We start from the raw sequence: 17193 nt of genomic DNA, 5'->3' as shown, positions 1-17193 counted from the left end.
CCACATATGACAGGCTGTTCACATTCTACATTCTTCAAATCTGGTCTGAAGAACCAATATTTAAAGAACCAATTTTTAGAGAGAGAAAGCGACACTTTCTTAATAATTATGAGCTTATTTTGTATGTAGTTCTCAAAGCTTTGTTAGTCTGTCCAGGGCTGTGTTGACTGAATACCACATACTCATATCTGACAGCTATGTGGTCATTTAATGTGTGACACGCGTGCCCCCAAGATGCAGGTGAGGGTTTGCCATACACTCAGCACAGATCCGAGCCCTTTACCTACTGGGATAAGCACTTCTTTCCTTCTGCCTCAAGTGTATGAGCCTAGCAAGTTTATCAAATTGCATTGCCCACCGCGCTGACCTGCCCACCCCTTTTTCTTGTTTCTGGATTCACTCCGGCTGTCTGCCAAGAAGTCTCATGCAAATGGTGTGTCTGTCTGACAAGACATGCCCTCCTTTCTCTGCTGACCTCTCTTGTTGGCATCATTTCTTCCCAGGGCCTCCCTATCTTCACCTTCCATTTGAGCTTCAAGGTGATTAAGCTTTAAGTTTCAGGCCTTGGAGATTTGACTCTCAGCACCCTAAAGCAGGTGTGGTCCCATCACCATTGTTATGTCAGGTGGCTCCCTCCCTGGGAATGTCTTCCCTGACTGCTCCTCCCCGAGGCCTGCTTGAGCCTTACTTTCTGCACTCAAGGTTCTTTTAGTCCTTTGGATGGCCCTGTCCTCTTAACACTCCCAAGGGAATCTGTGAGAAAACCCGAGTGGGAATCAGGCCCTGGGTTCTTACATGATATGTCTTTGGTTAGTTCTTCTGGGCCTCTATTTCCATTTCTATAAAGTGAGAGCATTGACTAATGACCTCAGGTAATGGTTCTCTCAACTTAGGCTTGGCTTAAACTGGTGTCACCCAGTTGGCACACACCCTATTTACTTTCCCACAAATACCAGAGCATTTTCAGAAAGCCTTGGTCCATTTCCTGGATGTCAGTACCTAAGGATCCGAGTCAGGTGAGCAATTGGGTGAATAGTTAAGTCATGTATGCATTCCTTCACCACCCTACCTTTGCTGAGTGGATTGTCTCTTGCTTCACATCTGATTGCATAAGAACTTAGTGGCTTAATACAACAGACATCCCTTGTTGCAGCTTCAGTGATCAGCAATCTGTGTATGGCTTAACTGGGCTCCCTGCCTCAGTCTCTCACAAGGCTGAAACCAAAGCATTGGCCAGGATGGCAGTCAACTCAAGGTTCAACTGGTGGAAGATTTGCTTCTAAACTCATGTATATGGCTTGTACCAGAGTTTAGTTCCTTGTGGTCTCCCAGGCCTGGAGACTTCATTTCCTTGCTGGGTGTTGGTCAGAGGACCCACTCAGTTCTTTGTCATGTAGGCTTCTATAGGACAGCTCAAAACTTGGTGGCTTGCTTCTTCAGAACAAGTAAGCAGTAAGAGCCAGAGAGATGGCAAGACAGAAGTTATAGTCCACTCACACATTCCTTATCTTCTTAGTCTACTCATACAATTATCTTAAATGGGAAAAAAATTACTATGTGTTACAAATCAGCCTTGCCCCCCTCAACCAACTAAAACACTAAAATGCCCACATGTAAAGAACGAATTATCATGAGGCAAAAAGTTTAAAATATCTCTTTCTTGGTGTCAAATAATACGGTTATTAGCAAGCAGTTGCTTTATCTACTGGGATGTTTTTCTTAGTGCCAGCAACATCCTAACCATCAGTCCCTCCATTTATACTCTGGGGCACTGAAAATAACTGTGTATGCCTCTGATGCATCTAAACTTGATTTATTCTAAATGTCAGTTGTATTTAGGATAAAATTATATGTTTTCTCACATGATCTGCTTTTAAAAATACAGATTTTTTTTAAAAAAAGGCATAAAGGTAAATTTTAATATAACCTTTATTCCCCTGAAAAGTACTAGAGTAAAATTTGTATATGAAAAATCAAAAGTGTTTTCCTGAGAAAACATCAACCAAGGCCACATCCTGTATAGTATTCCTGGGTCAATTTTATTGTAAAAATGTCTGATATTGAAAATGTCATTTACATCTAAGAGTGAGCAGGCTTTAAAATACTGCATGCAAGAATGCCATCCAACCTAAGAGGGGCTAATGTCCAAGATCTCCAAAGAACTCAAACAACTCAACAAAAATAAAGCAAATTAACTCAATTAAAAAATAGTCCAAAGAACTAAATAGGCATATCTCCAAAGAAGATGCACAGATGGCCAACAGCACATGAAAAAAATATCATCATCACTTATCATCAGGGAAATGCACATCAAACCCTGAGAACAACCCTCTCAAAAACAAGTGTTGGTGAGGATGTGGAGAAAAAGCTAACTCTCTTGCATTGTTGGTGGGAGTGTAGACTGCAGTCCTTTGAGAAACAGTATGGAATTTTTTTAAATATAAAAAAATGAATATCATATGACCCATTGTTTCCACTCTAGGTATCTACCTGAAGAATACAAAAGCACTAATTTGAGGGGAAATGTGCACTTACGTTTATTTCCAATAGCCAAGCTTTTGAAACAACCTAATACCCAAAGATAGGTGAGTGGATCTGGGAGATTTGATATACATGCACAGTGGAATGCCACTGAGCTAAAAAAAACAAAACAAAACAAAACAAAAAACAGATACATGACCTCTTGCCATTGTGACAACATGGATGGAGCTGGAGAGGATGACGCTAAGTGGAATAAGGCAGAAGGAGAAAGACAAACACCAGATGGGGTCACTTGCATGTGGAATATAGAGAAACAAGACAGAGGGTCAGATAAGCCAACCCAACAACAAGCCTTAGGAATGTAACTGCAGTACTGAGGCTCATGCAGGCCGAGGGAGAGGGGCAAGAACTAAGTGGGGGTGGGCACAGCAGGCTAGAGTGGTGGACTGTGGGTGTTGGGTGGTGGTAGGGTAACAGCACCTCAATGTGGAGATCCTACCTCAAAACCACAAAGGCATAAACCAGTGTTAGCTCGGTAAGAAATACTGCTCTTTAGAATCAGTCAGATTTACCTCTTAAGCCATAGATTGTGCTGGAACACAGTGGGCTTTCCCTGAAAATAAATGCTGAAAACCTTTCTCCTTGGAAAACATTTCCACAATGCTGAGAACATACAGCAGGACCAGAGCACAACATACAGTTTTGGAGGATCATCCATTCCCCAAGAGAAAGGAAAGAAGAGGGGGCAGGAAAACACCTTCAGGCTTCCCAGATTCAGCCACTCTTCTGGGAACTGTGGAGCCTTGACCACAGTTGACTCTGATAGGTTCTGATTGTTCACGTGTGCGCCACCTAATGGTGTTGCAAATTAGGGACTGCCATCATTATTTCCATTACAGGCAGGGAAAGGAACGATTGGCAAGACTAGACTAACACATCGAAGGAAAGCAACGGGGTGGTGGGGGGGAGAGGGTGCCTGCAGGTGAGGTTTGAACTTGGGTCTCTCTGATGCTAATACCTGTGTTAGCTGTGAAGACACTCTAGCTGTAAGTACTCTGTTAAACTCTTGACTGTAACTGGAATCAGCATGTTGCTGAGATTTTGGATGATAAATAACCTGGTAAATTTTGATGAATTTAACTGGTAATAATTTCTACCCATGTTTATAAAGTCGATTTTTTTTTCTTTGACCAGACTAGAAGTTCTTGGCTCAAATTGTGTTCAGCAGTAGATGGATCTTGCTGAGTTTCACCAGGAGTATTTAATTTAAAAACTGTAGAGAACACCCCTTTCATGTTCCTCAAATTTCTTCTGTACCCTATGGTCAAAATTAAGTTCTGAAATGCAAATTGATTTTGTCTGTCCTCTGCTTAAAACCCTCTAATGGTGTACTGTTATTTACGAGAGAAATCCTGTATGACTTTATACTTCCATCCCTGCTTCTCTCTCTTCTTTCATTTCTCATTCCCATTCCAGAATAAGATCCAACAATTTTGAACTATCTGCAGCTGGCATAGTCTCACTATGAAGGAATTAATTAGGAAAGCTGAGTTTTGGCTGAATGGTTTGATAAAATAGAACCACAGAATCAACGATCGCCAAAAGATCTCAAAGGTCTCACCTACATTTCCCACTTGCCCTTCACCACAACCAGATTAAAGGACCCCTAGTATGTTCATAATGAGTTGCTAAGACAACTTATTAAAAACCCAGTCTCCAGTCATCAGTCTCAGGTTTTAATTGTGTTGGGAGATAGCCATAGGCTCCCAGAAAACAGAGGGTTGCAACAACCTCCCCCCCACTACACTTACACATAACCCTATAGAAAAGGGGGCAGATGGTCAGCACAGACTTCTGCAAAGAAGACATACAAATGGCCAGCAGGAACCTGAGAAAATGCCCATCATCGCTTCTTATTCTGGAAGCGCAGTCAAGACTACAAGTTAATACCTCGCATCTGTGAGAATGGTCTACATTGAGGACCAGGGACACTGGGTGTTGGGAAGGATGTGGAGAAAGAGGGCCCCTCATCGACTGTAGGTGGGGATGTGCCCTGGGGAAGCTCTCTGGAGCACCGGAGGAGAGTTTCTTGAAACATCTCAATAATAAAATAAAAATAAATAAACATGTATGATGTCTACTAACAGAGCCAGTTCAGGTGAAAAGGCAGCATCATTTGTATAGAAAAGATCCACCCTCAAATATTAGAAATATTTTTAAAACTAAAGTCAAACAAATGTTGTATTTGTTCAACTTAGTGGATGAAATGACTGCTGTTGCAGAACTCAGAGCGGCTTGGAGAAGAAAGAAGCAGAAGAGGAGTGGCTGGAATGAGAGCAAATTCATCTGGCCGGTGGGGCTCAAGAGGAAGAGAGAAAACAAGTCTGAAGGTGTTTTTAATTCCGAGGCTTGTGTCCCTGTCACCAGGCAGTCACCACACAGGCTGGCTGGAGCCAGGACACAGGGTCTTTGGGTAGATTTGCTACCTAGTGTAGCACAACCTGAGTGTTAGAGCTGTATCCCAGATGCACTTGACAGAACCTTTGCCTGTCTTGGTGTCCAATATTCAGATTTTTGTGGTCCACAGACCCTTACATGTGAGCCCATTTTAATGACACCGAGGATCAAAAAAAGCAAAAAAAAAAAAAAAAAAAAAAAAAAAAAAAAAAAAAATCAGATCCACCCAGGGCTTTCCTGAGATCAATACCATAATTACATTTAGACCCTCCAGGTATTCATCTTCTGCTTTCTTTCAGAAAAGCAATTCCATTTTCCTAGTATGGCTCTTAGAAATAATACTGCTTCTCCGTGGCTCTTTAACATTTTTCGCCCCGAGGGAGAAGGAAAAGCAAGCTTTCTTTTTTACCTCTTTTGCTCTTACAGCCCTTCTCTCTTAAATTGAATGTTCATTGATGCTCTAAAAAGACTATGCACAGAGAAAGGGCTGATGTGAAAACAGTCAGCTTGCATGTAAGTTATTTTCAGCGTTCTCTGATGCTGCTTTCATTATTTCATTTCACAAATGGTGTGTTTGTGGTCTAAAATACTGCTAGCAATAATTGTTGAACACTCGTTATGGGCTAGTAATTGTCCTGAGTAGTTGGCGGGATTGGACTATTTTTTTCATTGCCTGTTACGTACTATAGGAGTACAGTTTCACACCTCTGCAAATGGTGTGCCCAAACATGCCCACCAGCCAGACCCCCGTCACCTCTGCGCTCGGTCTACCGGACGCCCTCTACCCCTTCATTCCACCTCTGCTCCCCTCTGTTATCCTCATGTCTGCAGTCAGAATCATTTCGATTTGGTTGTGTCTGTTCCTTTGTTTTGTTCCCTGTATTCCACATATGAGCAAACGCAACCGGTCTTTGTCTTTGTCCTTCTGACTCGTTTTACTTCATATAATTCCCTCCATTTCAATTCATATTGTGGCAAATGGCAAGAGTTCGTCTTTTTTTCTGAAATAGCTGAGTAGTAGCCCATTGTAAATATACCACACACCTTCCTGGGCACCAAGCTTGTCTCTGTGGCTTGGCGATTGTAAACAGTGCTAAAGGAACATGAAAATACATATATCTTTTCAAATTGGCATTTTATACTCTGAATACATAGCTAGGAGTGGAATTGCTGGGTCATATGCTATCTTTACCATTTAATGCTTCATTGAGAGAAACTGTGCACGCTGTTTTCCGTAGAGGCTGCACCACCTGCATTGCTGCCAACAGTGTATGAGCCGTCCTTGCCAATGCTTGTTTCTGGTCTCAATACAGGCCATCCTCACAGGACTGTCACCTCCGTCCTATCTGGCCTCAGAATGTTTGGTAACTCCAGTTGAGGGAAGAAGAGAAAATAGGTGCCAAGGCTTGGAAGTAGGGTGTTTGGCATGTCTGTCCAGGCCATGGTCCCTGGAGGCAGAGTGGCAGGTGAGAATGGGAGAGGGGACGGAGGTAGATCATGTGCCCATCGTTTACTCTTAGTGTAAGATTACAAGCTATTTGAGGTTGAAAGCAGTGACAGGATATGATTTATACCCACCTACTACCCACCTTTGATCTCTTCTCCCTGCCTCACAGCCTCACATCTAAATCTTTCTCCTCAGGAAGCAAGAGTAGCATCTTAATGATTATCAATTATTATTAATCAAGTGCCCTTTGACCTTAATGAAGTCTTGGTTAGTCCTCAGCCTTGTACATGAAGTTCTCCTTGCCTTTGGTTCTATCATTTTTGTGGGCCTGGGCCTTTTGATGAGGCTTCAGCATAAGACCCCTTCATCACCAGCTCTAGGCCATACCAGAAGGCTGGGCTACTGCATAACTCACAAAGAGTGCCCAGAACTGTGCTCTCTTTTTTGAAGGCACATTCACCTATGTGTTAATTACTTATGCAAAATTGATAATGTATTCCTAAATGTGGGCTTGTGGTCTAAAAACACCAACTACACACTACTTTCAGCTTAGGGGAATCTATTATTTTTTAAAAATGCATTTGGGCCCTCCCTGGTGACGCAACGCATTAAAGCTCAGCACTGTGAAGCTTCCATACAAGTTCGATCCTTGCACAGAGTTGACCCACATGGCGCAGCAGACCTCTCCTGAATCAAAGAATCTTAAGTAAATGTGGACTAGAATTAGAGAAAAGTTAAGAATCTGCCTTGTATCCCAGGATATCATTCACTATGTCAGTGGCTGGCAGTTAACTTTAGAATCAAATCTATACAATTTTCCAATGTGGGAGCCACATCCCTAGAAAGTTGTGTGGCATGTACATGGCTTAGACAGGATTCATTAGCCTAGGGACCCTGCTAGTTCCTTCCTAACCTGCCGCACGCAGCCCCAGCGCTCATTTGGGATGCGTGTAGAGTCAAGCCCATTCCTAGGAGGCTTTGTGGTCTCAGCATCACTGTTTTTTCAGTGGGAGGAAGAGAATTGAGATCAACCAAAGATATTGCTTATTTGTTTGAGAAGGAAAGAATCATGAGACAGAGGTGATGCATATCTTGTCAAGGTTAGACATTGTGAGGCTTCTTGCTCTGTAGATAACCAGTAGTATTCACATATCATGAATTTATTATAATCTACTAGTTGTTGAGACTATACTATGTGTCAGACACCAAGCTAATGACTTCACTTGCATTTTATCTCTTTTCATCCTGTTAAAACAAGATGGTGCAGGGACTGCTCAGCAAAGTCAGGTAACCTACCTCAGATCACTATTGCTCAGTGGCCTGGCGCGTCTTTCAGTCTCCCAAAGTCACGCTTTTAGCCATTCTGTGATACTATTCTCTATGGAAATGAATTGATATTTGAATAGATTTTAAAAAATTGTAAACGTTCATTTATGAATCCACATCTTTGTGAAATGTTATGAATGTTATCTTTGTTTAAAGAAAAAAAGGAAAGACTCTTACAGAAGTTCAGTGGCACACTTAGCTTTATTGAAATTGAACAAATACTCTGTTTAAATAACCCCTTTTACAGCACATGTAAAATTTAATTTTTTCATTATATTTTTACAGGTTGTGTTGTATCTGAGTAAGCAAAAATACGATTTTTTTTTCTTACTTAAAACATGTAGCCAGGATTCAAACCACGTAGCTCTGGTACCAAAAAGGCAACGGGTTAGGAAAATCACAGTACAATTTAGTTATTTAAGGATAGTTAAAACAATATTCACTTGGACTGACAGTAGAAATCATGAGTCAACTGACATTAAGACTAGTAGTTACACCTACAATGAGAGCAGAAATGGAAAGTTCAAGCTCGTATGAGTTACACCATTCAGGACACACCATCTCCATTAAATACTGTGGCTGAGAGGTTGCAATGGCTGAGTTATACTTGAGCATTTAAGGTTGCATGTAAATATAGCCAAAGCGAAAAAATAGTGTGCTAACTTGAATCTAAAATAAAATGGCCATTTATTTTTTAAGAGCATATACTATCAAATCAATTACACAACACACATTTTGAACCCCAAAGTTATTTCTAGGAAAGAAAATAATATTAAAATGCACACCTACATGGGCAGTAAAGTAGAAATCTGTTGTTTGTGGTTGTTGTGTGTGTGTGTGTTGCGATGGTGGTTTTCTCGATAAGTAGAAATAATTTACGACCCACAAAAGGATTCCTTGGATGGAACACTAATTACAGACATTGTAAAGAACATAGCTCAGGAGGCTTGTTTTAAAAACGAGGCAGCATTTTCCTGAAAAAGTTTGGTCCTCGACACTAGGCTAGTCACTCTGGTCAGATGGTAAGCATTTTCCATTTGTGTGTGTGTGTGTGTGTGTGTGTGTGTGTGTGTGAAGCTAACTTTTCAGTACCAAAATTAGTCAAAACAAAACTAAAAGACAAATAGCCCTCGAGAACTCGCAGATCATGTTTAATTGACACACGGTCCGAAAGAATGCTGGAGACTAAGAAGGGAATTACTCTCACTCGACTTTGCAATGCCTTAATTTTTGTGCAAGCATTTTCCTCCATTGCACAGATATCTTATCTTTATTCATGTAGGTGCCAGGAAGCCCTCCCCCATGATTCTCCCTCCCCCCACCCCAATCTTCTCTGTCCAAGTGACATAAAGACAATTTCACATGTATTTACAAGCACAACACTTAGGCCAGAAGGTCCAGGATCTGAAGGGCACATCTATTTCTTGTGGACATCTTCATGCCGAATGATCTTGTACGTGATCCAGTAAAAGATGTTGAAAATGAGGAAGGCCAACGGGAAGGCAGCCCGAGACAGCGTGTCAATCCTTTTTGCCCGGTCCACAAACTTCTTCTTGATGGCATCTGCATCTTTGGGGGGCTGTGGGGGAGGGTTGGCAGGTGCGGCCTTGACAGCTGTTCCATCTTTCACTTGGAGGCAGTGACCCATCCCATAACCACTGAAATTAAAACGGCTTTCCCGAGTAACATCTTCTTCCTGTGAGAATAAAGGCAGAAGCAGCACAGAACGGTTCAGTCAGATCGGAGGGAAGTTGCTTCACATTCTTCAGAAGTAAAAGGATAAGTCACAGTTAACTGGTCACAGTTAACTGGGGAGGCTTCTGGAATGCGACGTTCTCTTTTGAGTTCAACTCAGTTATTCATGGGCCAGATACATTTTGTTAACTTTTCAGGCTGAGAAATTAAGGGTATGAATAATGACTCTGTGGTCACTTCAATTAATTAAGAAACAGAAACACCTATGTTCTCTTCAGCACTGATTTTCCCAAAATCTAGCTTATTAACCCATAGCTTTGCATAGATTACTTTAAAGCCAAGCCTTCAAATCCCAGTTTTATTTTCTTAACCTCTGAAGAGGACCGTTCTCACATACAGTAGTGCATTAATTCAAAATAAGCATTTGGTGAACCCTGCTGTTCTGTTTACCTGGTGCCAAGCTAGGACTTCCATCCACAGCTCTGTTACTTTCAGTAACATTGGTTTTAATGTTACTGTTGGCAGTTAAGTTTGACTCCTTCAGTGTACCTCTGTTTCCCACCAGACCTCTAGTTCAATTATATAACGGCAATTAAATATTATAAATATTATATTTGGCGTTGAATACTTCTACCATGGCTGACTTTTCTAGTGTTGGGTTTTAACATCCACCCTTTAGCTAGTTATTTATCTCCACTGTATTCAAATTGATGTCATTTTAGCTGATATCTGTGCCATTTTCTGTTGACGATTTCTATTTGAATTAGAGAAAAAATTGAAAATTTGTATTCATTCCTGGGGGGGGGGGGAGGAAGCAAATAGCCTTAGTAGAGAGAAATGTATGGAATCTGAATGTGTTTTGGGTCAAATTGGTGGGGATAGAAAGATAGGATCGAAACATCCTGCTTGATAAAAATGGAGTTGTAAGTGGTCATCGAATGAATCATCTTCTGTAGCTAGGCTGCTGGTTCAACCACTCTCTGCACCCCCTTTTAGGTGCTGCATTCTTTATCTTGCCAGATAGTTATAAGATTATATTTTGCACCAGACAGTTAATGAGGTAGGACAAAGCTCCTTGCCCTTCCTACGTGGAGCTTTCAGATGCTGGCGGAAGAGGGTGACATGTAGGTATTATCATATAAGGAAACTGGCAAAGAAAATCTAGCCTGACATTTGAGTGTCCGTGTGTTCAGCCTCACGCTCAGCATGAAGCTTCATGAGCTCAACAATGGAAACGTCAGTTGAACTCAATTTCAAATATTAAATCTATTTTCTTTGCCTTAAAATCTGAATTTATCTTATGGATGCAAAAAAGTTTCCAATAAGTACATTTCAAAAATCAGAATAAATGGATATATTAATCATTACCATGTCATCAGAAAAAAATCTTCCACAGGTCATCAGGAGGATGGGACTTGCTTGTCGTGGGTTTGAGGCGGCCTCGGACATCCTACTACTCATTGGTAATAAGCAGGAGCAGGAGTAGAAACGGCACCAGTCGGCTTAGTAAGGAGAGATGCAGCTTGGGATTTGGGCACTCGGCTTGGCACCAGGGACAATAAGCAGTGCTGATGTTAGGGCATGTGTTGCTCTCTCTGGGTCACAGACCTGCCTGCCTGTGAGCCTGGGCTTGGCGGCTGGGGAAGGTGGCACCTGGAGGTATATGTATGCCTCCCTTCCTACTAGCCAGTCCCTTGACACCCTCTGTGGGAGAATCTTGGGAGCACTGAGAGACAGTTGGCATTTTTAAAAATCTGGTGACTCTAATGCTACACTCGACACGAGCTCTAATATCCAGTTCTAAAATGCTAAACTTACTCTGCATAATTAAGTATGAAATTACTTCTCAAGTGGAAACAATCCTTCAATAAGCATTCCCCCTTGTCCACCTACATTTTCTGTTTTTTTTTTCTTCTCCATATCTGAAATCTTGCTAACTGCTCTTCTCACCTCTTATAAACATTTAGAAACCACGCTTTAGCACATAGCTCACTGCCCAAGTGAGATAAGATTCTTTTTAAATTCTGGGCGCTTGAAGAAATAAGAAGGGTAGTGAATTAGTAACCTGTTTTTAGCATATAAATCAAAAAGAAACCTAAAAGCACATGTCCATGCTTCTCTCAGACTGGCTCTTCATTTAACTTCTAGAGTCATTCCTCACACACTGGATGGGCATCTATAGAGAATGACTCACTTATTTAACTACCAGGGCTAGAACAGAATGATGCCAGGTTAGGCTCTCAATCTGTTGTACATTGCAATGCAAACTGGGGGTGCTTAATGTCTGTTGAATAAGGAACAAAGGGAATTTTAAGAGGGTCTCTCTATGGTTGAAACACCTTCCTCGTTCATTCACCAGCATAACAAATATATGCTTTCTGAGCATAGCGGTAGCTAATGAAATCAATTCTTGAAAATTTCTGTCGTAGGTAGAAATTATCTATTTAATTTTGCATATGCAGGAGATATGAATGCTCATTTTAGGGTCTTCTTATTTACCATCATAACTCATTCAATGATTTTTAAATATAGAACCTTAAATTATCCACATCAAAGGGTATGGTTTTGATTCAGAAAACATAATTGCAACTAATTTGAATTTTTATGTTATAATGACTGACTAATTGCCTTTATAACAAGTTAGGAATGAAATGTTATGGTAATATGGCAAGTTTCCTATATGAGGGCAAAATGGAGAATAGCTTGAGTTGTGGATAAATCTAAAATACAAAGCAATCTGCAGTCACAGTTTGTTCGACACATTTGCAATCTCAGTAAGGAACGAATTTTAGGCATGTAAGTTTCACTTTCTTCTAATTAGCCAGGAAAACACTTAGTTAATTATTGCTGCTGACCCATCATCTTCACTAACTTTGAGCAGGAAACACTTAGCTCATTCCGTTTCTTATTCACTAATTAAGCTCGACAAAAAATGAATCATTCAGTCAGCGTTTCAGTACATGAGATTTCTGTATCCCACTTTGATCAAATGTCCTGAAAATGGTTCTGTTCTATGAGGCACTGCCATGGCACTAATCATTTGAGACTTATTATCTTGTTTCACTTATTTTTATGCATCCATTTTACTTACTGTAAAATTTACTCATCCCTTTCTTTGGACTAACTCTTGTCTAGACAAGAAATTGGAACTAAAGCTCATCCAAATTGCTTTGCACTGGGCTGTTTGTGATAAGCAAATGATGTTAACATAAAGAACATGGTACTTACAAAATGAAAGATTTTAGCAGAGCCCATGGGTTCAGTTATTTTATGCCCAAGAGAGGAGGAAAGGACGCCTAAAACCTGGGGTGGGGGGAAATCCTTCTTGCCACATTTCTCCTCTAGATTCTTTGATTGGATTGATACTCCTTTCTGTTGGAATAGGAATTGCTCAGTTGGAATGAAAGACTGTAGCAGCTTCAATCAATGGGAGGATATAATGGAGTCTCCGACCTCCTTAGAAAACAGCATGAGTTCAGACACAGCAGGTTTTCACCAAAAAGTGTCCTGAACAAATGATGGTCAGATGATGTTTAATGCTTAATGGTTTCTGTGATGGATGACGTTGAAAAATTCTCCTCTATCTTCAGGGCCTTGGTTTGTTCCTCTATCATGGGGCCTTAGGAACAGATATGAATAAGGTATAGGTATTGCTTCCTGATTATGACTACATTGCATGTTCTTAGAACTGCTGTCAGAGTGATAATGATGGATGCTTTAAATAAAATAAGCAAGGTAAGTGACTTAAGACAGGTGAGCAACAGAAAAGTGGGCTTTAGATTGATCAGAAAAGGCCTGCAGAGGTGCTAGGCGTTGTGCCAAATGCTGGGGATCCAGAGTGTGCAAAGTAGATCAGATTCTTGCTTTCAAGGAACTCACAACATTGAGATGAAGACAAACATTAATGTAATAATCACATGAATACATAGCTTCAAACTATGATAAGGATGCTGAAGGAAAGTCATGGGGTACACTGAGAATTTATTAGTGGGGTCCTGGTGTAATCTGACAGAAAGGAGAAACTTTTTTGTGAAGAAGTGATATTTTTCTAGAGATCTGAAAAATGAAATGCATGAAAGAGGTGAAGGTAGGGTTGGGGATGTCTAAAATAGGAGGATTCATGGCATTGAGAGATGGTAGGACAGTTCCTGGAATGCAGGGGCAAAGTGAGGTGACCAGGAATGGAGGTGACCAGGAATATTAACAGATAATAGAGGGCCTTGTAGACCATGGTGCCTGCTAGGAACCATGGGAAGCAATTGCAGGCTTTTAATGGGGATTGCACAGCATAATCATAGTAGCAATTGGAAATAAATCACTTTGGTTCCCATGTAGATGACTAACTGGAGGAAGGCCAAAGTGTTTCCAGGAAGACCTATTGAAAGATGACATCAATGGTCCACATGAGAGATGATAATGATTTGGACGAGGGAGTGGTGTGTCAACCTGGGGCACGGAGGGGCAATCAATCGGTCTCAAAGAACTTGTCGATGTTAACTTCTTTCAGCTTAATCTACCAGATGGATGGCAGTGTCATTCAGTGAGAAAGAGGACGCTAAGAGAGGATTCTATTAGCCTGAGGAAGATACTGTCATGATCGAGGTGTCCATGAGACACTCAAATGGAGACATGGCATGAATGGCTTGCTTGGGTAGTATGGAGCTCAGAGGAAGGATGGCATCTAGACATACAGACTTGCTATCATGCTTATGTGTGATTGGCAATCTTTCCCATCTCAAATGCAAGCCATAAAAATACAGAAAGTGACTGATGCTAGAAATCCACCATTAGTCAAAATGCTTAAAATTCTTCTAAGACTATCTTTCTGAGATACGGCAATAATTGTAAATAACTTTAGATTCAGAATAACTCCTTATTCTGATGCTATGGAAAAAATGACATTCTAAGTAATACTCTGTGTTTTGTCCCGGCTTCCAGTCTTTGGTAACTCCCAACACTCTGTGGTCGACTGAATATTCCAGTGCAGTTTGTGGGGTAGTGGTGGTTTGGGTTTTCTGGCGGGGCCCCTTAAACTCCTCTTACAGGAACCCTCTCTGACCCGTGTAATCACTGTGCATAGAAACATGTTGGTAAGGCAAAGAGAAGAGAAGTAGTACCCTCTTCTTTCTCCTCTCTGTGCTCCCATCCGCCATGCAGAAGTCATGGTCTGGGTCACATGGCGTTTGCTAGAAAGAGCTACAGTACTCCACCCCATGAGCCTTTCTTCCTACTATACGTCACCGGCATTCTTCCCACTGAAGCATTGGATCTGTATCCTCACCCTTTGAGTCTGGGTGGACTTGTGACTAGTCTAATCAATAGAAAATGGCAGAGCTAAGATTAAATAACTTCTGAGGCAAGGTTGTGTGAGAAATGATGACTTCTGACCTGATTTGTTAGAACTTGTGCTGGCAACCACGAGCCGCCCTGTCATCTCTCTGGCTGCCGTGAGACCACAAGCTGTAAGACCCCGAAGTGGCCCATGAAGAGAAATCACATGGAAAGGCCTTGACAGCTCAACGAGAGGAAGATGCCTGTCTGGTCCCAGCACTTCCAGCTGCAGCTCCTGCCGGACTACAGCCAGAAGAGAGACCCTGAACCGAAAGTGCCCAGCTGAGGCACATCCCAAATTCTTGACACACAGCACAGAAATGACTAAAGGCACACGGAACTAATTGCTGTTGCTTAAGTCACCAAGATTTGGGGTAATTTATTTTGCCACAGTAGTTAGCTGTGTAGGTAACTGATGCTCTAATGAAAAATTAAATATATTGTGGCTTTGTCTTGCAGACCAGGCAGCAGTCCAGGAGATTGTGTGGGGAACTGTTTTTAAAAACCAGGGGTTGGTGGAAAGTTTACTAATTCTGGTCCCTATGTTAACATGGAAAACGGAAAATGCTCTTAATAAGTCTGACAATCTAGCCAAGGAAATTTCCTAGCAGAGAATTGGTACTGCTGCTGGTCTTTTGCTGCTGATAACAAACAGAGAGGACAAAAGAGAAGCGAAGAACAAGCTAGTAAGTATTCAAGTGGAAGTTGGAGAAAATATAAAGGATCTAGGAGAAAATATAAAGGTCTGTTCAGCCAGCAAAGTGTCCTCAACTAAGAACAGGCTTCAGGGCAAAGATTAAATACAGATGATATTATAAGATCTTGGTTATAACCTGAGAACTATGCAAGGTAGTACCTCCTAGGCCCTTCGGACAGACAGTAGGTCTTCTAAGAATCCCTGAAGCAGCACTGCAGAGCCTCTCCTTTAAACAGCTTCTCAGAATATTACGGGTATCAGACCACAGCAGCCTCCTAGGGAGCCTGAGGTAAAGAAGGGCTCATCTTGGAGCGATTTTGTATAATGAAGTGCATTTATAAGTTGATACATAAGAAGTCCCCATCAGTTTTAAAGGAATTGTAACTATTTGGGTTGACAAGGACAGAGACAGTATACAACAAAAAGAGTTTTTGGACGCCTAACCTCTATGGACAAGAAATAGTAATTTCTTGTTGAGTTGCAAACAAGCATCCCTTCCAGTGGAGGAAGATGACTCAGGGAACGCAAAGCAGAGCCCCAAACCAAAGAGGATAACTCCACGGGATCGAGTCCCTCTCAAGGCACTGCCAACACTTGGCTGGATGTTAGAAGTCCTAGCAACCGGTGACTGCTGTGTTTGAGTGGGAGTCTATAGAAGTTAGCTTACGCGTGCTTTAGTCTTGTCTGCTGGATAAGTGCAGTAGATACTTTGTCCTACTAGCTCCTAGGCGTTCACGCTGAAGTATATCCTGCGTCCCATGAGTCTCAGTGACGCAGGTGACAAGTTCTGGGTTTTGAGATACATTATCATAGAAGGACTGTGAGTGTCACAGAAAGAAAACCATTTTTAAATTTATAAATTATTTTTGGTTATCCAGCAAAGAAAATAAAATGCCAGTGACAGAAAATCCAGGTTTCTATTTTACCATCCTTCTAGGGATGCATTTAACATTGGAGGTCTTGGGTGCAGGGATAAGTATCTGTTGCACTTGAGAAGAGTGTGACTTGTTGTGGAAAGAGGGTGGGTGAGGCAGAATGTATTTCTCAAAAAGGGCCACCATGTTAGCTTCTATGAGACATTGGAATTCCTCCTGTTAAGAAGTGAGGGCTCTGGGCCTTCCCCAGCGCAGGCTTGGGACTTGCTTGTAACTAATACAGTGCAGCAGAAGTGATACTGTGTGACTTCCAAAGCTTGTTCGTTAAGACCAACAGCACAGGCTCTGCTGTTCACCGGCACACCTGTCCGTTAAATCTCGAGCTACCATGTGAAATCCTCTAAGCACCCTGGAGCTGCTGTGCCTCTGGGAAGTGTGGTCACTTCGATGAGCCACATGTCAGGCTCTGCCTGCAATCCTAGTCTTAGGGCTCTCCCTGCCCGGCATCGGAGTGGATGAGTCCACAGATGTTGCTGACTCCCAGCTGTCAAGAATCATCCACCTTTGAGTCTCCCCAGCTGGGGGCCTAGGTAGCATGTTACGGAGATTTCACCGCCATGCTGAATTGCAAATTCCTGAGCACAGGAAGTGGGTTGTTGGTTCATGCCACAACATCTGGAATAGCTTTTCGTGCTCAGGAACTCGAATGGGGTCTTTGGGTCATCCCTGTGCTCATGTTCTCCTTTCACACCTCCCATGCATACCTAGAATTCCTGGCCAGAAGATAAGAAATATTATGAATGTGTAGGACTTAATGTGTTCCTGTCTGAATGCTGGTTAGCTTTTTGGATTTAGAAGTAGCAATGGAGTGACAGTGCCAGCCT

General features: G+C 41.7%; 1 protein-coding gene across 5 annotated transcripts in view; it reads right to left on the bottom strand.

Annotated features, from left to right (window-relative positions):
• Window positions 1-9019: 9019 nt before the first annotated feature.
• Window positions 9020-17193, bottom strand: part of GLRA2 (glycine receptor, alpha 2) — a 137223-nt gene continuing 129049 nt past the window's right edge. Inside the window, exon 11 of one of the 5 annotated variants that reach the window (XM_004689865.1) lies at window positions 9020-9407. In XM_004689865.1, the coding sequence (XP_004689922.1) occupies window positions 9129-9407 (279 nt within the window). In that variant the 3' untranslated portion in view covers window positions 9020-9128. The remainder of the gene's footprint in view (window positions 9408-17193) is intronic. The other 4 variants (XM_004689862.1, XM_004689861.2, XM_004689864.1 and 1 more) reach the window with 4 other exon arrangements.

This window comes from Condylura cristata, unplaced genomic scaffold (assembly GCF_000260355.1).
Source record: "Condylura cristata isolate star-nosed mole 26May11 unplaced genomic scaffold, ConCri1.0 scaffold00027, whole genome shotgun sequence".
Classification (NCBI taxonomy): domain Eukaryota; kingdom Metazoa; phylum Chordata; class Mammalia; order Eulipotyphla; family Talpidae; genus Condylura; species Condylura cristata.
This window is presented reverse-complemented; position numbering and strand designations above follow the sequence as displayed.